The sequence below is a fragment of the Protomyctophum bolini genome (genome assembly GCF_963924005.1).
Source record: "Protomyctophum bolini genome assembly, chromosome: 5".
In the NCBI taxonomy this organism is placed as follows: domain Eukaryota; kingdom Metazoa; phylum Chordata; class Actinopteri; order Myctophiformes; family Myctophidae; genus Protomyctophum; species Protomyctophum bolini.
This window is the reverse complement of record NC_137866.1, coordinates 2,759,822-2,786,819: the sequence shown is the minus strand read 5'-3', so window position 1 is coordinate 2,786,819 and position 26,998 is coordinate 2,759,822. Positions and strand designations below refer to the sequence as shown.

Here is a 26,998-nt window from a genome sequence, read left to right as displayed (position 1 = left end):
GGGGAGGAGGAGGAGGAGCGCCAGATGTAGTCCCACAAACGACGCATGCGCTCTGCCCCAGTGAGGCTCTCAAACAGGAGGGCGCCTGCTAGTGACCGAACTCCGTCATGACACCTTTGGGCATGTTGTTTACGCCTTCATAATGTCAGTGTGTTATACTGACAGTTAGACCTACCGCACTTACACTACAGACACACGACAGGTTAACCGACGTCTTAATTAACTGGCTTAATTGGAAAACACCAATTAACCGTTTTTTTTTTTTAATGAGCGGACCTCCCACGAAGAAGCTCGCAATTGAGTTTTATGTTTTTTATTATGCTAATCGAACATATGTCACTTCCGCCCTTTCATTTGCGCCATTTTGGATCGGGCAGCTTCTAGCCTAGGAGAGAGAGAGAGAGAGAGAGAGAGAGAGAGAGAGAGAGGGGTGTATGTATTGTCTTCTTGTCAGAGAGAGAGAGAGAGAGAGAGTGGAAACGCATTATCAGTTATAGCTCAACAACAATCGCACTAATAGATAGGCAGCTAGTTCACACACACACACAACAATATTTATATTGTTGTTTTGTCTTTGAAGAGGAGGTGGAGGAGGAGACGAAGGGGTCCGTCTGTCTGCGTTTTGATTGAACAACAACAGTCTGTCTGTACCGTAGGGTAGCTGACTGTCGTCATGCCGACGGGAATGGAAGGTTTATTATTTGAGCTAATGAGGTTTTAGTAGTAGTGGCTCTACTGTAGCAGCTACCTACCTACCGCTCCCCTCCTCGACCCATCCATACACCCATCCATCCATCCTGCTGACCACCAGGACACACACACATCTGATCCGATCTCCCCCCGAACCACCCACCCACCCCGGGTGTGTGTGTGTCGGCGTAGAGGAAGGAACTAGGAAGGTTCAGAGGTGGTTGTGATCAGATCTACACCTCCCCTGGCTGGCAGCAGTGCGCTGGACTGGGAGCTGGCAGGCAGGCAGAGGAGCCAGTCTGCGACCGCTGGAAGGAAGGAAGGAATACATACTACCAGGGCCGGGGACTCGGGGAGAGAGACTACTACTATAAGGGCCGGGGACTCGGGAGAGAGAGAGACTTGAGGAGTGATCAACGCGGACGGACGGACTGGGAGCGTGTTGGATCTGAAAGAAGCAGGTAATTTATTTTAGGTAAAGTTGTCCGAGGCTGTGGTGGAGCGGCGAGCTACACTTATACGAGTCTGTTAGCACTGAGTGGTTGTTTGTGGTGGCGATCTGATCTAGCCTTAGATATATTGTCTTAGATAATATTTTTTCGATTCTGACAAAATGTCAGAATCGATCAAAATCCATCTATGGAAGACTCTAACAATCTTATTCTATTAGTGGCGAGCGTGATGCAAAGAGCGGCGCCGTAGCTAAAACAAAAAAAAACGGGTAACAACTTGGGCTGTCACGTTATTAAGCCCGCTCTGTGCGTCGCCGTGCGGCGGTGCCGCGCCGCCGATCAACAAGTCCACGGCGCGTCGCGTCCCCAGCGCCGCCTGGGCTTGGAGATCTGACATTTTCGGTTGGCCGCGACACCGTCCGAAGGAACATATATAGACACACACATCGGGGCTTTTTTAGTCTGTATTTTCTAAAATGGGTTGAAAACGAATCGTTTAAAGTGTGAACTGGTCCCGGTCTCTCGGCGAGGGGTAGCAGGACGAGCAGGAGCCGTGTTGTGTGGCGATAAAAGTACAGCGGCAAAGAACGCCGAGAATAAGTGTGTTATTATGATGTTTTTAATTGTTTTTAAGCCCATGTTGTTAGCCCCCGGAGTTAGCTTAGCACGCTAACCCATAGCTCGTTGTGTTTGCCCTGCTCTTTGTCAGACGGCGTCGGCTATGGATCCTGATCCAGATGTTCATTAATAACATCACGTTACAGTCTAATAATACAGCAACAACTGACTGTATAGACTCTCTTAAACCTTTAGGGAAATGTTGTCAAATGTTTAGTTATTAAGAACACCGTAACGTTACTACTAGACTAGTTCTCTTACAGTATGTGGGGCCGACCACACATTCTAACGATAGTTTTGAGTGTGAGTGTAAATAACCAAGACACCTCCTCCCAGTTAATTAAAAAAGAATAGCTTCTAATAAACACATAATGGTGAATATATATCATTCATTCAGCACGAGTTGGAGAACTGTGTGTGTGTGAGTGAACCAGGTGACATATCAGGGTCGTGATGTTTGATGAAACGAAGCCGTGATGTCACCTGGTCAAGTGGATCATGTACTGTACACACACACACACACACACACACACACACACACCACCAGTATTATGTGTGTGTGTGTGTGTGTGTGAATAAGTGCTTTGTGAAGTGACACACCTATCCTAGATTAGAAAGGGTCTAGATGGAACGTTGACCCCCCCCCCAGCCCCTGAGAATGAGATGCAACCCATTCATTAATTTGCGTCTGTCAAGTTGAACATCAAGTAGTCGTTGTAGTATAGGCTCTCTATCTGAAGTCAAATTGAATGTCACCGCCCGGTCGTGACTCCTGAGACCATTATTATTTCTCTTTCCCTTGGAAAAGAAAACCTTGAGACAGCGTCATGTTAGTTAATTGGCTGGACATTACACAGCTCTGTCTGCTGGGGTTATAGTTAGGTGAAGGTGTGAAGGCCCTTCCTATCCTTTCCTTTAAAAAAAACTCTTGTTCTGCTGGCTTCTCCTCTTGCCTCCCTCCCCTCTCTCTCTCTCTCTCTCTCTCTCCCTCGCCTCCTACTCACTCCCACTTGCCTGTTCTCTCCTTCCTCTCTCGCGTCCTTTCCTTTCCTTGTTTTCTCCCCTTTGCTCTCCCCCTCCCCTGGCTGTCTAGTCCTCCTCCTCCCTCGCCTCACCCTCTCTCTGCCTCCCCTCCCCCTCTCTTCCTTCTCTCCCTCACCCTCCCTCCCTCCCTCCCTTCTCACACACGGCGTCTCTCTCTCTCTCTGCCTCCCCTCCCCCTCTCCCTCCACTTCCCTCGCGCTCAACCCTGTCCTCTCCCTTCCTCATCTCCTTTCCTCCTACCCTCCCTCCCTCATTCACTCACTCACTCGCTCACCCTCCCCTCTCTCTCTCATCTCCCTCACTCCCCCTCCCTCTCTCTACCCATCCTCTCGCGCTCTCACTCACTCCCCTCCCCTTCCTTCATCCCTCTGCTTCCCTCCCTCCCTCTCAACAGCCCTCCCTCCCTCCCTGCCTCTCTCCCTCCCAACAGCCCTCCCTCCCTCCCTGCCTCTCTCCCTCCCAACAGCCCTCCCTCCCTCCCTGCCTCTCTCCCTCCCAACAGCCCTCTGTCTCTCTCCCTCTCGCTCTCTCTCAACAGCCCTGTCTCCCTCCCTCCCTCTCAACAGCCCTCTCCCTCCCTGCCTCTCCCTCCCTCCCTCCCTCCCTCTCAACAGCCCTCTCTCTCTCCCTCCCTCCCTCCCAACAGCCCTCTGTCTCTCTCCCTCTCGCTCTCTCTCAACAGCCCCTCACTCCCTCCCTCCCTGCCTCACTCCCTCCCTCCCTCCCTCCCAACAGCCCTCTCAACAGCCCCCTCCCTTCCTGCCTCTCTCCCTCCCACAGCCCTCTCTCCCTCCCTCCCTCTCAACAGCCCTCTCTCCCTCCCTCCCTCCCAACAGCCCCCTGTCTCTCTCCCTCTCCCACCCTCCCTCCCTCCCCAACAGCCCTCCTTCTCCCCTCCCTTCCCCCCTCCACTGCAGACATATTGTAGAGGCTGCAGCTGACTCAATAGGAGGCGCCATTCTGTGATTGCATAGCCAGGCAGGCAAGGGAGAAAAAAGGGGCAGGCAGTCAGTAAAGGAGAGCCTTACATAATGGAGTCAGGAGCTGCTCTCTAGCGCCATCTATGAGGACAGCTGAGAGAGAGGAAGTGGGCGAGGGTGTGTATCTGAGTCTCTCCCAACACTGCCCTCTGTATTTGTCTGAATGTGAGACAGACAGACGGCATGCAAGGAAGTCAGACAGACAGACACAACCACACACACACACACACACACACACACACACACACACACACACACACCCAGAGCATTCAGCTCGACACCAGTCGTATGGTGAGTCTAACCATACAATTCTACTCTCCTGTCTCTCTTTTGTGGCAGTTTCTAGAAGGGAAATGGGCAGAGGTAGGAATTGTTGGGGAGCCAAGCAGGGCCGTTGTTGTCACTGAAACGCGTGAAAACACGCTTCTGTTATTAGTATGTCACCACGTTTAGCTGCTAATGACATGTGTATCATTGACCTTTGACCTTGTTACTTTTTTTTTAAATATATTTTTCATCCCACGATTTTGTAACCCATTTTTCACCCCTGTGTCAATTATCTAATCATGTGATCCTGGGCTCTACACACCCTCCACCAACCTGGGGAGAGCAACGGACTTAACTCATGCTTCCTTCATGCCTGAGTGTCCAAGTTGCTCCTTTACACCTGACAGGGGGGGAGTTTCCCTGGTTGGACGTAGCGCGTGGAAGGAACACGTTATTGACCTTGTTACTACAGCTAACTATTAGCTCCATAGCTTGTACATTTTGTATTTTGGATCCACAGGAAAGTCAGCACACTGAGCTAAAGCAGTGTCCCGTGCCCGTTATGCTGGCATGGCGTAGTAAGGGGTGGGATGTGTTTGGTCCGACGTACAGACAGACAGTCCTACAGTCATGAGAGAGTCCGACTCCCTCCCTAACCCACAACCCAAACCTAACCACAGGTTAGTTGTAACCTGCCATACATGTCGGGAACCACGTGATGGGTTAGTTTTAACCTGCCATGCGGGTTAGTTTTAAACTGCCGTGCAAGTCGGGAGCCACGGGTGATACTAGTTAGTAGATAGATAGATAGATAGATTTCTTTATTTTTGTGTCATGCACCAAAGGCGCCCAGCCCACATGGGCTTACAGGACACACCATATCATTGCATTCAATATTGCATTGTGTACAAGAAACAGATACGTTTTGTTGATATTCCATTTTATTTTTTTACACAAACAAAACATTCTGCCTTATCTCCCACGCCCTGCATAAAAAGTCTGCCAAAGCAAAAGTACCTTTCCTAAAACACAATTCCAGTTTTTCATAGTCCTCCAACCAGAAAAAGTCAGCACAGATGGTTGTCATTTTACAAAATGTCTTAATTCTTCATATAATGGGCAGTAAAACAAAAGATGAATTTCATTTTCAATTTATTTTAAATCACACACTAGACAGACTCTGTCCTCCTCAGGAGTACCAATGAATCTACCCGTTTCCAAAGCTAATGGTAAGGTCCCAGAATGCAGCTGTGCACAAAAAGATCTCTGACTTTTGGATATATTTTGTGTTAGTTAGTATGTCTATAACTAACGTGTACAATTGAGTAAGACCTTCTGGTAAGGTTGGCTAATGAAGCAGCCCATTGAAGGTGATATAACACTAACCTATCGGTGAACTTAAGTGATGTCTTAGTGACTTGTGCTGTGGACATTTCAAAAGTGTTGTTTAGCTTGGACTCAGTCTATTTTCATTCAACCTGCCTTTCCACTTATGAGTCAAGTGGGTCTTCTTGGCTAAACTAGTGACGATCCTGGGTTTTTTTTCTTCGTGTGGGCTTTTCTTTGCCTTTATTGATACTAGGACAGCAGGTTGACAGGAAATGGGGAGAGAGAGATGGGCAGCAAAGGCCATGAGGAGATTCAGGACTCAACCCCGCGACTCGCTGTCAGGCTCAGGGGTAGAGAGTGGCGAAGTGTCCTTGAGCAAAGACACTGAACCCCAAATTGCTCCCGATGTGCTGGTTGGTGCCTTGCATGGTTTCCCCTGTCACCGGTGTGTGAATGTATGTGTGTGTGTGTGTGTGTGTGTGTGTGTGTGTGTGAATGTGTGTGTGAATGGGTGACTAATGCACAATCTATGTACGGCGCCTTGGATAAAGGCGCTATATAAATGCACTGTTTACCATTGCAGCCTAGGTGCCCGAACCGCTGTGCCATCGGTCCGGGCCTCCCCTAAATATATATATATTTTTTAAATGTCTTTTTTTATCCCACGATTTTGTAACCCATTTTTCACCCCTGTGTCAATCATCTAATGTGATCCTGGGCTCTACACACACCCTCCACTAACCTAGTCCCCATATATGGGGGACAAGGGGAGACCAACCTAGTCCCCATATATGGGGGACAAGGGGAGAGCAACGGACTTGAACTCATGCTTCCTTCATGCCTGAGTGTCCAAGTTGCTCCTTTACACCTGACAGGGGGGAGTTTCCCTGGTTGGACGTAGCGCGTGGAAGGAATACGTTATTCCAACCAGTTCCTTTCCCCTCCATCAGGCGCCCCGGCTGGCCAGGGGGAGGCAGTTTAGTTTACTGCATGTTTTTTGTGAGCGTACCTACCCTAAATATCTTGAGAAACGCCTGACCGACGGTGTGAAGTTGGCTGAATCCGCTTGGCAGTTGTCCAGAACTATTACCTAGTTGAGTAAAGTTTATATTTGAGAGCATGTAAAATACACAACAAATAAATAAAAATATATACACTTTTTCCCTTATTCAACATCTTTCAAACTGGCGTCGCTATTTTGAGCATGTCATACTTAGGAGAAATGGTTAAAATAGCTCACAACGTGTCACATTGTGAGCTTATTTTGAACCCATTCTCGTACGGTTGCTCAAAATAGGGACACCAGTTTGAAAGTGTTTACAAATCAGGACAAATGGCCTGCATAATTGCCAATACCGAATTTGTTGTAATTTAATTAATATACTATATATATATCAGTCTGTCTCTAGTCTCGAGGTTTATGTCTTGGCATTGACGCTCTTATCCAGAGCCACTTTATACAAAGTGCAAGATCAGAGTAAATAGTCTAGACTCTTTAGACTAGAGTCTAGACAAATTAATTGTATTTGTGGACAAATCGGTTCTTTTTGTTGATTAGGTCTTAATAAACACGACGTTTATTCAGTTGTAGATCACTTTATTTTCCGTACACCGGCTGAACATGTATGTAAAAACACTGTTCCCTCCACATCTCACATCTGAGTACCTGCTGCGCCCACTACGCATGCGTATATCTCCTTTGTTTGTGTTGCCGTAAAGGAAACTATATAGAAATGTCGTAAAGTGTACAATAGAACACTTTTCTTTTCAGTATGTTTACTACCATGGCTTACTGACAACGTGCAGAAATGTGGTTGGTTAGCAATATTAGCTGTGGACACACACACACGCACACATGTGCACGTACACACACACACACGACTATTCTAGACTACTTGCCCCCTAGGAGCCCTCCCGTAAAAACTAGTCAACAAGTCAACAAGTGAAGTGATGAATGATGTGAGGATGTTGTGGGTGAGGTATAGAGTCTGAAGAGGTTGAGTTGTCAGATGTGGAATAAATAATGATGTCTTGAATGTTTCATACGTACAGTCAGATAGAGTATGTTTTTGCTTCTTTAGAAATAGCATACTTTAACCCATTTTGGGGCGGGAACCCATTTTTGTGTTAGCATCATGTTATGCTTTAGCTATTGGAAAAATAGCAGATCTACAAGCTCATAGCGCACCACCGAGTGGCGCGCTACGAGCTTGTAGGTCTGCTATTTTTTTTTTAAACTGTCAGGATTTAAGACATTTCTAGAATCTGATCTCAGGTCAAAATGAGTTAAAGAACCACCATTCTTCTGTGCGTTAGAATCTGATCTCGGGTCAGAATGGGTTAAGGCGCCCACTAGCCTAGCGGTCCAGGGCAGGCCCATGCCACATATATAAGGCTCTGGCCTGACAGCGTGTCGCGGGTTCGAGTCCCGTTCATGACGACCTTAGCCGCGTGTCTCCCTCTTTCCTGTCAGTCTTCACTTGTATCTATCAATCAATAAAGGCACCTAAACAAACTTAAACAAACTTTAAAAAACCATAATATCATACATTTTATATTCCACATTCTCACTGGAGACGTCACAAGGGCTTTGGCAATTCCACCAATAGTAACTCACGCGATACTAGTTATTACTCGAGTTTGATTAGAGGCTGAATTATGTTTCCGTGCTGAGATGTTTCTGTTAACTACATCGTAGCGGCCTACAGCATAGCACGTGATTTGTAGTTCTGTGAAGGACTGTGCTGTTGCTGTGCATTCGTTCGTTCATGGTGGTGAAGAGGCTTGTTTAGAGAGTTTAGCAAAGCGACCCAACTATTAAAGCAGTCCATGTCCATGTAGCCCCGCCCCCTACACCTAGTTTAATGTTTGAAGACCTGAAAGGTATTATGATCACGACGTAGGCCCTCTGTTCAGTGTGAACCTACTGTACCTAGTACACCTCAGTAGTACAGAATCAATAATTAAGTCTCGCAAGCTTACAGAAAACCTTTACCGTAGAGGTGGGCACTGGCAGGGGCGGCCTTAGGAATCTGGAGGCCCGTTTCAAGACCAAATATGAGGCCCCCATATACCCATGACATCATTATTTTGTTGATACAGCCGTATATTGATACGAATAGTTTGACTGTTCAATATCACACGCAGCCATTGCTCTCGACAATTAGCAACAACAACACCTCTCCTCATCCGGTCGTCTCTTCACAAATTAAAGTGTCTCCCCTTTACCTCCCAATGCTGCACATTTTACCCAGGTTATTAACATAAAATAGGTGTGACTTAACATTGTGGGAGAGAGCAAGGCAGTGAGTGAGCGAGATATAGAGAGAGGGCCAAGAGTGGTGGGGGTTGACTGACGCCTGACATTCAGTTGGAGCTTGGAGGCCCCCCTGAGGGTGGAGGCCCCCCCCTGAGGGTGGAGGCCCTCCTGAGGGTGGAGGCCTGTTTCAATGGAAACTGGTGAAACATAGCTAAGGCCTCCTATGGGCACTGGGCAGCTAACAGGAACTTTAAGCAACGACGGCTACGGCAGTCCGCTCCGGCGACCGGACATGGATCAGTGTTCGATACATAAACCTGCTCTCCGTCGCAGCCCTTTCTACTACGGCAGAACCTACACTTACACATAGTGACTACAACGCCACATGTCATAACCATGTTTTTTTTTAATTATAGCTGTCATACATTTACACCGATTGCTCCATCACCTCTCTTTAGGGCCGATTCATACTCCTATTTTACCGCAGTTTCGGCGCTGTAGTGCCGAAATGATTTCGGCTCGTCAGAAGTTTTCAGTAGCACCGAAGAGACGACTTTAGGACGGTACCCCCCCCCCGAACCTCAAATGACGTCACATTGTAGTCTCTACAGCGCCGAACCGACTTTTATTCGGCTCTAAAATAGCCCTTATGCTGTGTAATGCTTTGGCATGCTCTGAATGAAGAAATGACACTAATACTAATACTAAAATGTCATATTAAGTTAACCATGTTTATTAAAACGGTTTTAGATTAAGACAGATTTCTCCAGCACTTAACTCTTTCCACTGCTGATCATGTCCAGCGCGCATGTAAGAATTAAGCAATATCGGCAAGTTAGCTGACGCGCAACGGGGTGTTTTAAAAAAGATAATGTGTTTATGCTGCATAGACGCGTGCGTCTCCATGGGAACCGATTTGGTGTTAGCATCATGTCATGCTTTACCTATTGAAAAATAGCAGACCTACAAGCTCATATGAGCTTGTAGGTCTGCTATTTTTGTTAGAATCGTGAAAAGTGACATGAAAGTGTTTGAGAACTGTTTTCTTGAAAACAGCTTTTTGCAAGAAAACAGTCAGGATTTAGAAGACATTTGCAGAATCGTTTCCAGGTCAGAATGGGTTATTGTCTTTCTGAACTAATGTAAAGGGAAGGGACCATTTAAAAAGCCCAGCCTTAGGTGTAGCATTATAACCCGTCCCCAGCCTTAGGTGTAGCATTATAACCCGTCCTCTCCTCCAAATCATTAGTACCATTAGACCCACAGATGTTGTCATCTGACCTGTTGTGTTCCTCACATCTGGCTGAGCTCAGCCGTTTCGTGGTGACACCTACATCTGGCTGAGCTCAGCCGTTTCCTGGTAACACCTGGACGAAGATCAGCAAGACGGCTTGTAGGTCCGAATCACACAGCGCTATGTTGTGGATCCAGGTCTGTAGCCTAGTTACTAGGCTACAGATCTGTATCCTTGCTTATGGCTTCGTAACAGGTGATACAATAGGTCAGGGGTGGGCAACTTTGACGATGGAGAGGGCCACTATATTTCCACACTCACTCCCTAGGGCCATATATTACTGTCGTAGCAAAAATAGCCGATCTACAAGCTCAATTGAGCTTGTAGATCGGCTATTTTTGCTATATTCTTATTGGAATCCTGAAAATGTACATTTTTATGTCATTTCAAATGCCTTTAATTATACGTGTGTTGAGCATTGAGCTACTAATTTAGACTGAAGTAATTAAAGCAGGTCATGTTCACATGTTGTGGAATTGTAAACAGCTGGAACCAATATTATATCAGTATTCTGATATTAACCTGAGGGCCACATTAAGTGAAGGTGGGGGCCGCATGTGGCCCCCGGGCCACCAGTTGCCCACCCCTGCAATAGGTAAACTGTTTGTCTTGTAAGAAGTGCTCTTCCACAGACTGTTTGCTTAGTGACTTGTCGGCCCGCTGACAGTTGGGTAATTTGAATTTCCCCCAAATTCAAGGTACCAAAAGTTAACTCTGAACTAGGTTAGATCTGCCTTTTAGCTTCTGTGGCCCTAATAATAATGCATGGAATACATTAAAATGTGTCACCACATTGATACCCTATAAAACCTTGGTGAGCTTACAGACAGACCCCCCCCCACAATATGCAACTGTTTTTAGATCATTTCTGAAATTAGTTCTTAGATTTTTATTTGTAAACCTATGTAATTCAACATTCTGATCCTCTGATGTATTGTGATGTTTCTTCTATGTGATTGTGTTACTCGACGACTACTTGCCGTGATGAAGACCTTGTTGGTTCGAAACATGTTGCCTTTTTAATTTAATAAAATTAACCCATTTAGGCCTGAATAAAATGTCTTCTAAATCCTAAGTTCTAATTCTAAGTTTTCTGAAATACTGGTCTATATCTAGGCCTACATCACTCAATATTTCATGTCAAGGACCCCAAAAATGATCTGTAATTGAAAAACTGAAAAAATATATTAAAAAAATGAGGCACATTTTCACGATTTTTCAAAAATAGCAGACCTACAAGCTCGTAGCGCGCCACGGCTATGAGATCTGCTTGAGATCAGCTTGTAGATCTGCTATTTTTCAATGGCTAAATTATAACATAATGTTTAAAACACCAAAAGGGGTTCCCTCCCAAAATGGGTTAAAGGCGTTTTTAACTTTGAGTGCCGGATCCTCTCTTTTTATCTGTGTCTTGATCCCGTGTTTGATCCTTTTTTATCATCATCACCTTTTACTATCTCCGTTGAGTTAGTTCCTCTTTCTCTCGACACTGAAAATGAGTTTGATTACTCAGTGTAATTTCGAGAATGAATAAAACTTGAATGAATGTGTGACCGACTCGTCACTACCCAGGGCTAAGGAAGGAACACAAGACAAGGCAGCTTCCTTAAGTCTGTCGCTTTATTCCTCCAAGTCAAGGGAATAACAATTTGAAAGCATCACAATAATAGTTTACACAGGAGAGCAGATACTGTAGCTCTCCACTGTCCGGACAGAGGCTAAGGGCCGATTCATACTCCTATTTTAGAGCCGAATAAAAGTCTGTTCGGCTCTGTAGAGCCTACAATGTGACGTCATTGGGCTCTGTAGAGCCTACAACGTGACGTCATTTGAGGTCCGGTGGGGGGGGGGGGGTGGGTGGGTACCGTCCTAAAGTCGTCTCTTCGGTGCTACTGAAAATTTCTGACGAGCCTAAATCATTTTGGCACTACAGCGCCGAAACAGCGGTAAAATAGGAGTATGAATCGGCCCTAACTCTCCTCAGTGTTTGACTGTTTGTGGAGATGACTGATTTAACCTGTTGTGCCCTTGATCAAGTCCATGATGCTCAACAGGTGCGCAGCCAGCCACACCCAGCTCTGAGTCCAGTTCTAGTTTGACTCAGGCCAGGTGTGACTGAGCTCTGAGTCCAGTTCTAGTCTGACTCAGGCCAGGTGTGACTGAGCTCTGAGTCCAGTTCTAGTCTGACTCAGGCCAGGTGTGACTGAGCTCTGAGTCCAGTTCTAGTCTGACTCAGGCCAGGTGTGACTCATCCTCCCTCTCACAGTCTGGATCCCGTGTTTGATCCGTACTGTGAGCACCTTTTTATGATTATCACGTTTTACTGTCTCCGTTGAGCACCTGGTTAGTTCCTCTTATGAGTTTGATTACTCAGTGAAATTTCGAGAATGAATAAAACTTGAATGAATGGATGAGTGAATGAATGAATGAATGAGTGCAACGGGCACCTGTCCAAACTCTTCACAGGGAAACAAGACAACTCTAACTATAAACTTTCATGACAGCAGACAGCCTAAGTAATATACAAATATAATTTATGAAAGCTACTACAGTGAAGTCGGTTCACAGAAGTTGTTGTAGGATAATGTGGGGATTATCTGACGAGGTACCATTTGAGGGGGCAAAACCTTACATATAGGCTACTAAATAATAGATTGTTTATAGGGTCAATATAAGTAAAATAATATAGCCTTTCCACAGGAGTATCTTTTTATATTTTTCCAAAAAGAATACAAACAGCCAATAGCATATTACAAAGTTATCCCCCTCACTGGGGAAAATTCCGGGAGGAAAAACGGGCAAGCACCGGGGTGAGTTGTCCAGTATTCCTTCACATTGACCTGTGTGTTCCAAACGTGTTGCTGACCCTCCGTGTCTGTCTCTCTCTCTCTCTCTCTCTCTCTCTCTCTCTCTCTCTCTCTGTGTGTTGGTGCTCCCCAGGTGGTCAAGATGTTCCAGCTCCCGGTCAACAACCTGACCAGCCTACGGAAAGCCAGGAGGAATGTGAAGAGGGTCCTGGGAGACATCGGCCTGGAGTTCTGCAGAGACCACATAGAGGTGAGCAGAGCACGACAAAACGATGCCCGTGCCATCAGAGCACCACAGACTCTCAAAACGATGCCCGTGCCATCCTTCAAAACCGCTTTTTGCTCAGTGAGCATGCTGCAAAAAAGGGGGACGGGGGAAAAAGTAATTTATTTAGTTTTAAGTGGTCTACAGTTGTCTGTGGGATGTGAGTTTTCTCACAGATCACAGAGCAGCTCACCACTCCTTGGCTGTGGCTCACCGCTCCAAGAGATGGTCAAGAGATGGGTCAAATGCGGAGAACTAATTTCACTGCGGTGAACGTGTGTGATAAATCATATGACTTTGTACTTTGACTTGACTCGACTCTATACAAACTGGTGTGCTCTGGATGTTCTTTGAAGTTTTTCCTCACAGACCCGTCCCCAGCAGCGCCCGGCCATGGCTTTCCACGGGTTGAACGGGTTTAATAGTATCATTTCTAATGGTATTAGAAATGATAGAAATGTATAACCCATTCTGACCGGGAACCCGTTTTTGTGTCAGCATCATGTTATGCTTTAGCTATTGAAAAATAGCAGATCTACAAGCTCATAGCGCGCCACCGAGTGGCGCGCTACGAGCTTGTAGGTCTGCTATTTTTGAAAAATCGAAGAACGACTGACATTTTTAGAATCTGATCTCAGGTCAGAATGGGTTAATCAGACCCAGTGTGTGTGTCCAGTGGAAACCTCGTATGAATCTGATCTCAGGTCAGAATGGGTTAATGACTACGGATCATATTACTCCCCAAACATAATGATAGCTGATGAGAACCAATTTAGACCTGAGGCCGATTCTTTTTAAAACAATCAGACGGTTTTCTCTGAAATAACAATGTTTCTGTGTCGGTGATGCTCAACCTTTTTTCATGTCAAGGACCCCCAGAATTATCTGAGTTTGGCTGCGGACCCCCATCTGAAAATATGCTGTTCCAGGGACACACCCCCCCCCCCCCCCCCCCCCGATGCAAAGATTTGAGTTAAAAACATCCGCTCTGAAAGAATATATATTCAAAGATTTGCGCCACATTTTCACGTTTTTTTCCCAAAAATAGCAGATCTACAAGCTCGTATGGAGACGAAACACACAACCTGTTCTACACACAATCGTTTGAGAAGCTCTGATCTGGATTTCAATCATTCATTCTACCTGAATGTGCAAATCATCCCGCTTACTAGCAGACTCCATTCAGACCCCAATCAGAGGTGGACGTCAAAAGACAAGACTTCTGACGTCCGACCACCTCTGATTCCCAGGACGTTCACACACGTCGTACGGCGTCCATCTTGACAAAGCCGAGAGGCTACATCGGGGAAACGTTTATCTGTCAGACTCGCTGCTTTAGTCGTCGTCTGCATGAGAATCACTGCTCCAGGCCAGAGTACTCCTTTTGTTGATTAACCCATTTAGGCCTGACGTCAAAATAAAAAGAACGTTCGCTCTGAAATAATATATATTCCAAATGTTGTGCCGCATTTTTACGATTACATTTTTTTTTAGCAGAACTACAAGCTCGTAGCGGTGGCGCTATGAGCTTGTAGATCTGCTATTTTTCAATAGCTAAGGCATAACATAATGCTAACACTCCCGCCCAAAATGGATTAAAGTTAAAACAGTTCATTACCACAGTGAATCACAACGATGTTGGACCTTCCCCCCGTTCACCCCCCTCTCTCCTTCCATTCATGAAATGCCGCCTCGCGAACAGCTGACTTTACTATGAGTGACGTACGGTAGGCTAGCAGCACGCTAACACCACGTGACCCGTACGGTAGGCTAGCAGCACGCTAACACCACGTGACCCGTACGGTAGGCTAGCAGCACGCTAACACCACGTGACCCGTAGAACTGTCACCAACACGTCTCACACGTAGGACTGATAGCTATTTTCTTTTTTCATTATATTTTCATTTATTATTTTTTTATCCCACGATTTTGTAACCCATTTTTCACCCCTGTGTCAATCATCTAATGTGATCCTGGGCTCTACACACCCTCCACCAACCTAGTCCCCATATATGGGGGACAAGGGGAGACCAACCTAGTCCCCATATATGGGGGACAAGGGGAGAGCAACCTAGTCCCCATATATGGGGGACAAGGGGAGACCAACCTAGTCCCCATATATGGGGGACAAGGGGAGAGCAACCTAGTCCCCATATATGGGGGACAAGGGGAGACCAACCTAGTCCCCATATATGGGGGACAAGGGGAGAGCAACCTAGTCCCCATATATGGGGGACAAGGGGAGACCAACCTAGTCCCCATATATGGGGGACAAGGGGAGAGCAACCTAGTCCCCATATATGGGGGACAAGGGGAGAGCAACGGACTTAACTCATGCTTCCTTCATGCCTGAGTGTCCAAGTCTCTCCTTTACACCTGACAGGGGGGAGTTTCCCTGGTTGGACGTCGTAGCGCGTGGAAGGAACACGTTATTCCAACCAGTTCCTTTCCCCTCCTCTTCATGGCTATTTTTATTTATTTGATGTAATAGCCGCCATGTTTTTTTTGCTCTTGCTCACTGTGTAAATCGCCCTGGATTAAGAGCGTCTGCTAAATGCCTGAATTGTTATCAATGTAAACAGGGTGCTATGGACATGTCTTAACGGTTAAGACATGTTCATAGCACCCTGTTTACATTGATAACAATTTACAATTCAGGCCTTTTAGCAGACGCTCTTAATCCACAAAAACAAATGGGTTAAGACTTAAAACCCATTTTGACCTGGGAACGATTCTGCAAAATGTCTTCTCTAAATCCTGACTGTTTTCTTTGAAAAAGCAGTTTTTCTATGTCAGTCGTTCTCAAACCCTTTCATGTCACTTTTCACGATTCTTCAAAAATAGCAGACCTACAAGCTCGTAGCGCGCCACCGAGTGGCGCGCTACGAGCTTGTAGGTCTGCTATTTTTGAAAAATAGAAGAACGACTGACATTTTTATAGAATCTGATCTCGGGTCAGAATGGGTTAATCAGACCAGTGTGTGTCCGGTGGAAACCTCGTTTGAATCTGATCTCAGGTCAGAATGGGTTAACAGATATATCAGATCACTTCCCTGTTGTCTTCCTTGCCTTGCCAATTAGAAGTGAACATGAGAGAACACAATAACAGCCATACATTTTGAGTTTTTAACACTATAGGAATAGGGAGATTGGTTTGAGGTAGATTGATTTTGTAATATTTCCTGGTATGATGTTCATGAATATTCGATGTGCATCTGATTCTTGGCTTATGAAACACATTCATTAATTTGTTGACGTCTTCTGCCTTTCATCGCTGCTTTCCTTTGGTTAAATCCTGGAAGAAAGCTGGTGAAGGTCTTTGGAAACCATGGTTTATATTAAACTATATAAAGAACTCCTCATATATATATATATATATATATATATATATATATATATATATATAAAAATAAATGTAATCATTACTGAGCAGGGCAGGAATTTCACGACGGCCATGTCCGCCGTTGCCCCTCTAAAAACTATATGCCCAGACGACGGCCACAGTGGTTCATTTTACAGTTTTTACTCTGCGCAATGTTCCAGTCATTACGGTAACCAATGTTCCGTTCCCCTCACGTTCGCACATGATGAACACCAGAGATATATCTGTGTGTCGTAGTTGTGTTGCTATTTGCCAAGTGGTTTGATTCTTTTGTTACTTTGCCTTAACCCATTCTGACCTGAGATCAGATTCTAAAAATGTCTGTTTGAAAATGACAGTTACCTGAAGAAGCTATGTTTCTATGTCAGTTGTTCTTCGATTTTTCAAAAATAGCAGACCTACAAGCTCGTAGCGCGCCACTCGGTGGCGCGCTATGAGCTTGTAGGTCTGCTATTTTTAAATGGCTAAAGCATAACGTAATGCTAACACCAAAACGGGTTTTGCGCACACACACACACACACACACACACACACACACACACACACACACACACACACACACACACACACACACGTCACAGCGCTGCTATTCTGCTGTCATTTCATAACAAACATGAAAGGAGATGATGATGATGGCGGACGAGATTCAGAGCGGGGTAATACTAAAGTAACTGTTTATAAATGCAGGTTTCATGTTGGGTCAAATTGATCGACTGTGTGAGAGCCACGCATGTTTAATTTACACGGTTGATTACAATTGAGCTTGTCCGCCAGGTGCAAAACGTAGTCTAATTATACCTCTTTCCTCTTACCTGTGAAGTCCTCCTCCTGTGTGTCTTCTTGTGTTATTGTTCCAAATAAATTATTCCATCTGAAAAGTCAATAAGTTAATTCATTCTGACCTGAGATCAGATTCTAAAAAATGTCTTCTCTACATCCTGACAGTTTTCCATTCTGACCTGAGATCAGATTCTATAAATCTCTTCTACATCCTGACAGTTTTCTGAAAAAAAAGCTATGTTTCTATGTCGGTCGTTCTTTGATTTTTCAAAAATAGCAGACCTACAAGCTCATAGCGCACCACTCGGTGGCGCCCTATGAGCTTGTAGATCTGCTATTTTTCAATAGCTAAAGCATAGCATAATGCTAACACCAAGGGGTTCATGCCCAAAATGGGTTAAAAAAGAATAACATCCACTCGTCTCAACCCGTGCACAGGCATGCAGAGTTGACGACACGTTGTCTCTCACTCTCATCGCCTGTAGTCAATTAAACATCGTTAAGCTTCCCAACGTGTTTAACAAACTACACTACAAACTACAACAAAGTGTAGTTTCCTTAGACAATTAAATGCAGACATAGGCCTGTACCTCCTGGGTCTGAATGGGAAAATCTTATTTCTGCGTTATTCAATAGCAAACTTTTATTTACCTGCCATAGTGTCGACCCCTTACTCCTGTGTCGGATTAGACTGGGGCATATTCGCCCATACCGATACTTTACAGGAGGGCTGCCCAAAAGGTAGATCGTGTGATCTACCAGTAGATCACAAAGGCTGAGGAGGTAGATCACATTATGCAGGAACAAAACTACAGCCCACACATCCTACCAGAAAAGTCAGATCTGATTGGATTAAACAACGTTAAACTCACTTTGCCACTCGATTTAACTTTATGCATGCGCATAGCCTCTATAAAGCACACAACTCCACATAGCCTCTATAAAGCACACAACTCCACATACCCTCTATAAAGCACACAACTCCACGTTTGCAGGCCCTGATAGCCCCTGAATACATTTTGTATTATTTTGCTTTGCTACATTTGATTTTAATGTCCACATCACATTCAAGGTATCATCGCACAGTTTCCGCACCCTGTTGTTTGAAAAAAAAAGGCTTTTGAATAATAATGTATTAATCATGTCTTCCCTGTCTTTCTGTCTCCATCAGGACTATAAGACTTATACTGTATTAATCATGTCTTTCTGTCTCCATCAGGACTATAAGACTTATACTGTATTAATCCTGTCTTTCTGTCTCCATCAGGACTATAAGACTTATACTGTATTAATCCTGTCTTTCTGTCTCCATCAGGACTATAAGGACTACACTCCCCCCGATGTCTACATCAAACACACAAACTGGGACGATGTGTGTGTGTGGGATCCGTCGCACACTAAAGTCCAGGTGTGTGTGCTACACTGTGTGTGTGTGTGTGTGTGTGTGTGTGTGTGTGTGTGTGTGTGTGTGTGTGTGTGTGTGTGTGTGCGTGCGTGCTACACATTCCAAGCTCACACAGCAGATTTTAGTTTTAGTCATAGTCTCTCTTGAATAGTTTTCGTTTAGTTTTGCTCACATTTTAGTCACCTGGAATGTTTTAGTGTTAAGTCTAGTTTTAGTCGACTAAATATCATAAGATTTTAGTTTTGGCGGGCCTTGATGTCGTCGTAATGACTCATGGTTTTACACTTGCAAGTTCACAAGTTGTGAGCTTGTAGATCTGCTATTTTCAGCATGCAACCAAGTGTAAAATGACCTATACTGGCTCTCTTGTCCACTATAGTCCCTATTCCTAACATTTTAGTCTAGTTTTTAGCTGTTGACGAAATTGTCAATACATTTAGTCTTAGTTTTAGTCATCATAGCTTAGTTTTCATTTAGTTTCCATTTAGGTTTTCCTCAGTGAAAAAAGGTAGTCGACGAACATTTTTTGTCTTAGTTTTAGTTCGACAAAAACGACACTAGTAGTCTGAAAACCCACCTTTTCAGACTCCATCATGGCCCATAGCACTTACCCCACCCCCTTAGATAGCATTTCTGTAGACTTAGATAGCATTTGATACAGACTTATAGCATGTTATGTAGACAGCACTATAATTGCATTGTATGTAGTCATAGCACGTCATAGTACATATGTATAGCATAGTATAGTATAGTATGTATAGTTTATATGTATAGTTTCATTATATAGATATTCCACTCTTACTTTCTTAGCTTACGCATGTTTCATGATAAATGCTTTTTATGTGATGTATTCCCATGCTTTTTTGTTCTTGCTTAATGTAAGTCGCTCTGGATTAAGAGCGTCTGCTAAATGCCTAAATTGTAAATTGTAACACAGATCATCTATTAAGATATTGTTTGTCAGTCTGAAATTCTTCATTGGGAATAAGGAGGAAATATACACTAAAGGTCATTACACACTGGCGAATAAGCGATCTGAAAATGCGAAATATTGCATGTTGCAGTTCGCCTGCGAATCTCTGCAAAATACGACACCAGAGCGAACAAATAAAGAGCGAAAACGGTCGCATTTTCGCACATTCGCCACTGATGTGGAAGCTTCCATGGACTTCAATTGTTTTTTTTTAAATGCGAATTATTCGCACGAATATATCGCGTCGCCAATTCGCCAGTGTGTAATGACCTTAACTCTTCATACATTGAGACAACAGACAATTCAAAGTTCGACTTCAACCAGACAAACAGGCAAACAAAGCATACAGAAACTATAGTGAAATACGCAAAGGTGCTGGGTTCAAAAGTGTTCAAAAAGAGAAGAGACTCATCTGCTCCAAAGGTTTATTATTGACGACGTTTGAAGCCAAGGCTCTTCATCTGGTCAAACTAAATAGTTTGACCAGATGAAACGTTGACTTAAAACGTTGGCAATAATAAACCTTTGGAGCAGATTGTGTGTGTGCGGGTTCTCTTTTCTTTTTCAAACAAATCAAAAAGAAAACGTACAACAATAACACAACAACAGTTTTAGTACTTCAATTATGTAACTAGACTCTTTGTCTACATAATAATAAAACAGAAACATACATTCTATATATACTGTATATGTATATATATGCACACACACATACACACACGTACGTACGAAACAGAGTTAAAGGTAGAGTCAGTGATTTCACTTAATTCAAATATCACTTATTTTTTTGTTTTGTTGTGATAATCCTCTCTACTATAGAGTGTGCTGACCATATAAGGAGTTCCTCCCTGTCCCCAGTTAACCCCTGGGGGTCAAAAAACCTTAGGTTTCGTTTTTGTTCTCTATCCTGATTGGATGAAAGCTTGTGTCCCAAGGCAAAAACGAAACCTAAGGGTTTTTGACTGAAATCACTGACACCCCCTTTAAGATGACTGACCCTCTGTGTTCTGTGGTTCCGGTTCCAACAGGACTACCGGTCCAAGCCGTTCTGCTGCTCCGGCTGCCCGTTCTCCTCCAAGTACTTCTCGGCGTACAAGTCCCACTTCCGCAACGTGCACAGCGAGGACTTCGAGGCGCGCATCCTCCTCAACTGCCCCTACTGCACCTACAACGGCAACAAGAAGACCCTGGAGACGCACATCAAGCTGTTCCACATGCCCTCCAACGCCATGCACCGGCCGGGGGGCGGCGGGGCCATGATGCACGGGCACCACGGGGGCACCCTGGTGCCCGGGGGCGGCATGATGGTGATGAAGGACGGCATGCTGAAGCGCGGCGTGGGCGACGGCGGCGGCGTGGAGCAGGCCGTGTACTACTGCAAGAAGTGCACGTACCGGGACCCGCTGTACAATGTGGTGCGCAAGCACATCTACCGCGAACACTTCCAGCACGTGGCCCAGCCCTACCTGGTGAAGCCGGGCGAGAAGACAGCGGCGGTGGCGGCCGCGCAAAATGGTGCCACGGCGGAGGCCGCCGCCGGCGGCACGAACAATGTGAGCCACGCCCACCACGTCACCGCCAACGCCGCCTCCTCCAATCAGATCCACTGCAAGAAGTGTCTGTTCGTGCCGCGGACGTACGAGGCGCTGGTCCAGCACGTCATAGAGGACCACGAGAGGATCGGCTACCAGGTTAGTTATAGTTAGTTAGGTTAGTTAGTTATAGTTAGTTAGTTTATTTTTCTCAGTCATTTATAGTACATTACATTAACAGAATGAGGGTTTACAGCAGTGGTATTAAAAAAAAAAAAAAACATTTTTTTTCTTTTTTCTTTGAATAATAAGAGGGCTAATAAAAGTTACAGGTATGGTGTGTGCGATATTGTTAGATTACCATAATGACGGTAATCATTAAAGGACCACTTTTCAACCCATCTTCATATATAGCAGGATAATATGTCTATACAGCTCATTACTGTGCGGAAATATACATAAATGTTCGTGTTTGAGCACAAAAAGCATTTTGAGAACCCACACATTTCAGCGCTTGGCGTGCACACTGTGCGGCCCCCCCACACACACACAATCATTCTACAGTTAGTTGTGGCCCCCGGCCTAATCTAATTGAATACCCCTGGTTTACAGAATATTACAGTTTGACTGAAAAGGTTTGGGCTGAAGCCGAAGCTTATTATTATGCCCTTATTAATGATTCAAATAATAGAAGAAAGGGAAAAAAAGGAACAGAAAAAAACAAAAACAGGAACAATAGTATAATGGAAAAACTGATTCTCTGTAGTGTTGTGCTTCTTGTATATCAACGATGAACAGAAAATACATATTTAGCTTATATGCTTATAGCTTATGCTAGTTACGTTACGCCCACATTAGATTTAGCTTTTTTTTTTAAAGCGTGCTTTTATATTTGAAGTGGTTGCTTCAAATATAGTGTATATTTTTATTCTTGTTTACTTTTAACTGCATAATGTGTTTGTATATTTATGTTTGAAGTGGTTACTTAAAATTATTTATTTTATTTATTTATTATTTTTATTTATATAATTTTGTAATATACTACTGACTATGCATATTGTATGTATTAACCCATTCTGACCGGGAACCCATTTGTTGGTGTTAGCATCATGTTATGCTTTAGCTATTGAAGAATAGCAGATCTACAAGCTCGTAGCGCGCCACTCGAGCTTGTAGGTCTGCTATTTTCTTTTAAATCGAAGAACGACTGACATTTTTAGAATCTGATCTCAGGTCAGAATGGGTTAATCAGACCAGTGTGTGTCCTCCAGTGGAAACCTCGTATGAATCTGATCTCAGGTCAGAATGGGTTTAAAGTGATTTCATGTATGTGTCCAGGTGACGGCCATGATCGGACACACCAACGTGGTGGTGCCGCGGCCCAAGTCCAACCTCATCCTGCTGCCGCCCAAGACGGTCGGGGACAAGACCATCATCGGGATGGGCCCCAAGGGCGCCGTGATGGCCAGCACGCGGCCCCTCAGCACGCACAGCATGAGCCGGCTGGTCATCCCCAACAAGACGGGTCTCCTGTCGGGCCTCGGGAAGCAGAACCTCTCCTCTCTGGGCCTGAAGCCCGGGTCCACCCAGTCCTTCTCCATCGGCGGGCAGCAGGTGAGGATCACGCTGCCGGGCAACGCCCACGTCTCCGTGCCCTCCGGGCAGTCCCAGGCGGCCAAGCAGCTCCTGGGGGGCGTGGGCGGCGGCCTGCGCGGCGGCATCGTGGTCAACGCCTCCTCCTCGTCGCTGAAGTCCAACCCGCTGGGGTCCAGGGTCCAGGCCGCCGCCACCACCGTGGCCTCGGTCCCCGGCAAGAAGGGCGGCGGGCCGTCGTCCCTCCTCGGCACGTCCTACACGCAGAAGTGGAAGATCTGCACCATCTGCAACGAGCTGTTCCCCGAGAACGTCTACTCGTCCCACTTCGAGAAGGAGCACAAGGCGGAGAAGGTCCCGGCCGTGGCCAACTACATCATGAAGATCCACAACTTCACCTCCAAGTGTCTGTACTGCAACCGCTACCTGCCCTCGGACACGCTGCTCAACCACATGCTGATCCACGGCCTGTCCTGCCCGCACTGCCGCGCCACCTTCAACGACGTGGAGAAGATGGTGGCGCACATGCGCCTCTCGCACCCCGACGAGGTCATGGGCCCCCGCACGGACTCCCCGCTGACCTTCGACCTCACGCTGCAGCAGGGCAACCCCAAGAACGTGCAGCTCATCGTGACCACGTACAACATGCGGGACGCGCCCGAGGAGTCGGTGGCGTTCCACGCCCAGAACAACACGGCGTCCACCGTGCTGGCGGCCGGCGCCACGCCGGGGGGCGGGGCCAAGCCGGGGTCCACGCCACCAAAGAGCGGCGGGCCGCAGACCGCCGTCCCTTACAAGAAGGACGTGGGCAAGACGCTGTGCCCGCTCTGCTTCTCCATCCTCAAGGGGCCCATCTCGGACGCGCTGGCGCACCACCTGCGGGAGCGGCACCAGGTGATCCAGACGGTCCACCCGGTGGAGAAGAAGCTGACCTATAAGTGCATCCACTGCCTGGGCGTGTACACGTCCAACATGACCGCGTCCACCATCACGCTGCACCTGGTGCACTGCCGCGGCGTGGGCAAGACGCAGAACGGCCAGGAGGCGCGGGCCTTCCCCTCGGCCCGCGTCAACCAGGCCATGAGCTCCGCCCTGAAGCGGGCCGGCTTCGAGGGCGCCGCGGCCGGCGCCGCGGGCACCGGCGCCACCGACGACCCGCCGCCCAAGCGGAGGAGAGGCCCGCCGGGCGAGAGGGCCCACCCGCTGGGCTCCAGCGGCCCCTGCACCTTCATAGAGAACCCGGACGAGCCCGTGGTCCTGGCGCTGGACCCCAAGGGCCACGAGGACGAGTCGTACGAGTCGCGGAAGTCGTTCCTGACGCAGTACTTCAACGCGGAGCCGTACCCCACGCGGCGGGAGGTGGAGAAGCTGGCGGCCAGCCTGTGGCTCTGGAAGTCGGACATCTCCTCCCACTTCGTCAACCGGAGGAGGAAGTGCGTCCAGGACTGCGAGACGCAGGAGGCCAACGTGCTGCTGGGCTTCAACATGCACGCCGTCAGCGGGCTCAGCCACCCGCTGGCGTTCGGCCAGGACGCCACCGTGCTGCCCCCCGAGGAGGGCCACGCCGCCACCGAGGCCCAGAGGAGGACGTCCTCCACCTGCCGGGGCGTGTCGGAACAGGCCCGGCTCCGACGCAGGGAACTGATCGCTGCTAACGGCGGCGTGGAGCCAACGCCGCCGCCAAAGGGAAAGGGAAAGCCGGCTGTCGCCCCCGCCAGGCCCAACGGCACCAACAGAGACAAAGCCAAGACAATCAACAGCACCTTAGAACAGAAGAGGCCTCTGGACCTCTCCGAGCCCATCGCCATAGACTCCGACAGTGACGAGGAGGAGGAGGAGGAGGAAGAGGAGGAGGAGGAAGAGGAAGAGGAGGAGGAGGAGGAGGAACAGCAGGAGGATCAGATGGAGGGAGAGGCACCGCTCCCTCTGCGAGCCGAGGAAGGAGTGAAGGCTGGCCCGGAGGCCCCGGTTGTTTCAGAACTAGAGGATGTATCTGATGATGATGATGAAGACGAGGACGATGATGATGATGACGACGACGAGGATGACGACGACGACGACGAAGAGGAGGGGGCGGGGTCACACGTAGAGAACGGCTTTGGGCCCTCCGCCGCGGCCCCTGAGCGGTCGGCGGCGGCTAAAGGCCGAGACAGTCTACCCATCATTATTCCCAAATTCGTGCCGTCCTCCGCGCGGAGCGGTAAGACCAGGGCGCAGCTCGGCAAGCAGCATGTCTGACGGACGGACGGACGGACGGACGGACGGACGGACGTAACTAAGGGCACACAGACAGACAGACATGGATAGAATGACTCTCACACACACAGTGACTCTAGGATCAGGTTCATTCATGCCAACAACTCTGCCTCACTTTAAACAGAAGGAGCTCGGCTGGCCAAGCGGCCCCAGACGGTCGGTCGGGTCGCATCGAGACGGGAATCTGGAAAGAAAAGGGGCGAGGGTGATAAAGAGAGAGGGCTCGTCCCCTTCCTGCTCAAACCAAGCCACCCCGACCCGGTGACAGTTAAAAGGCTAATCTAAAAGCTACTTGGCAGTAACACAACAAGCAGCTATGAATTATGTAAAGGTTTCTGAGCAACAGTTTTTTTCATACCCGAGTAGGAGGAGGAGAGGAAGGTACAAAGACAACACTGAAGTTACACCAAACGATAGGGTGGGTAAAAAAAACTAAAATACTTTACTACAACGAGATAAGTACTTAATGTGTATTTTAGCTGCCGAGCTCGTACTCGTCGTGGCTTAAAAACATGGAATTGTTGTTAATTACTTAGCTTTTAAGCTGACAAGATAATCTTAAGAATCTTTGGGTTTTTTTCATGTAGTTCTCCTGGGATAGGTAGTGTATATTTGTACAGTCTTTTAGACATGTTTGGAGAGAAGTTGCTGTACATGTACTCTTTAAAATATTAAAATATTTGCTAAGTGTGTACAAGCTAGCCTCATAATATGTTCTATATTGTTTCGCTAGACAATAGGTGTCGCTTTTGGTGGCTGGTATTTTTTTCCTGTATCTCCAAGTTTATTTTTTAACAAAACAAAAAAAAAAGTTTTTATTTTATTTTAATTTCATTCTTTTTTTTTTTTTTTCCGTTGCTAAATAATATATCTATATATAAATGCAGATTAAATAACAAAAAAAAATATTTTGCTTTTGTTTTTGTTTTTTTTGCTGTTGACCGATCATGTCTTTATTTTGCAGTTTTTAAGTATTTTTTTATTTTATTGTTTTGTTCTAAACCTGAAAGAACTGAATATTCTTCTAAAAAGGGGCATTCTGGGCTTCATTTTATTTTATCTTGTGCAGTCCGTTTGCTCAGCCGTGGCCTGGACTGTAAGTTGCTTTGTATCATTTTCATCTTGAATTGATTTGAATTTATGCCCCTACAATTTATGGACAGGAGGATACACCCCCCCCCCACCCTCCCCCCCCAATGAAACTGAAACTGTTCAGTGTGTGTTTCAATTTGTGTGTATTTGTTTAGTTCATCATTATGTTTCATTTTTCACTTCAAAGCATTTATGAACAATAAAGTGCTGTATTGTGCTTCTCACAATACCATTGGTCATGTTTTTTATTTTCCTGTCCACCTTTGTCACGGGGGACTCTAATCCAGGGGTTCCCAGACCTTTTTCATGTCGAGGACCCCCCAAATTGACACTAAAATTAGCCCCGTGGACCCCCCATTTGAAAAGATATGCCAGGGACCCCCCCCCCCCCCCCCCCCACACACCATAAGAGAAGACTTTTACTGCTTAGGGCCGATTCATACTCCTATTTCACCGCTGTTTCGGCGCTGTAGTGCCGAAATCATTTCGGCTCGTCAGAAATTTTCAGTAGCACCGAAGAGTCGACTTTAGGACGGTACCCGCACCCCCCCCCCCCCCGAACCTCAAATGACGTCACGTTGTAGTCTCTAGAGAGCCGAACCGACTTTTATTCGGCTCTAAAATAGGAGCATGAATCGGCCCTTAGCAGTGATTCTCAACCTGTTTAACATGCATTAAGTGTACGGACGGACCCCCCAATTTAATGGCATTTCTATCTCTGGGACCCCCAATTTATATTGTAAAAATCAATGTTATTTTAACTCTGAGAGTATTGTACACAATTATAATTCCCCACAACTACATTTCCAAGCTGCATCATATACGTAGTTGGAAATTAATTAATTTCAAGTGCTTGGGCGTTGTCCAGCGTTTTGACTGAGTGAATGTGTTCATTTGTTTTGCTCCTAATGTTCTCACAACAAGTCACAGTCTCTCTTACACGTTCTTAGACGTTGTGTATAGTGTGAGTATTATGGCTG

The 26,998-nt window shown here is 46.3% G+C and overlaps 1 protein-coding gene across 2 annotated transcripts; it reads left to right on the top strand.

The window, feature by feature from the left end:
• Positions 1–425: 425 nt before the first annotated feature.
• adnpb (activity-dependent neuroprotector homeobox b) lies at positions 426–26,288 on the top strand. 2 transcript variants are annotated; one of them, XM_080763032.1, is made up of 5 exons: positions 426–1,151; positions 12,874–12,990; positions 18,483–18,575; positions 20,574–21,236; positions 22,416–26,288. In XM_080763032.1, exons 2-5 carry the CDS (start codon positions 12,883–12,885, stop codon positions 24,906–24,908), a joined length of 3,357 nt encoding a protein of 1,118 aa, XP_080619158.1. In that variant the 5' UTR covers positions 426–1,151; positions 12,874–12,882; the 3' UTR covers positions 24,909–26,288. The 2 variants fall into 2 exon arrangements, with proteins under 2 accessions (XP_080619158.1, XP_080619159.1); XM_080763033.1 differs by lacking the exon at positions 426–1,151 and adding an exon at positions 1,618–1,742.
• Positions 26,289–26,998: the final 710 nt, after the last annotated feature.

What these genes read in the sequence shown, in the direction of transcription:
- adnpb (XM_080763032.1), top strand. Translation starts at nt 12,883, where the DNA reads ATGTTCCAGCTCCCGGTCAACAACCTGACCAGCCTACGGAAAGCCAGG. An exon ending in TCTGCAGAGACCACATAGAG is followed by an intron (nt 12,991 to 18,482) that starts GTGAGCAGAGCA and finishes TGTCTCCATCAG; the next exon opens with GACTATAAGGACTACACTCC. An exon ending in CGTCGCACACTAAAGTCCAG is followed by an intron (nt 18,576 to 20,573) that starts GTGTGTGTGCTA and finishes CGGTTCCAACAG; the next exon opens with GACTACCGGTCCAAGCCGTT.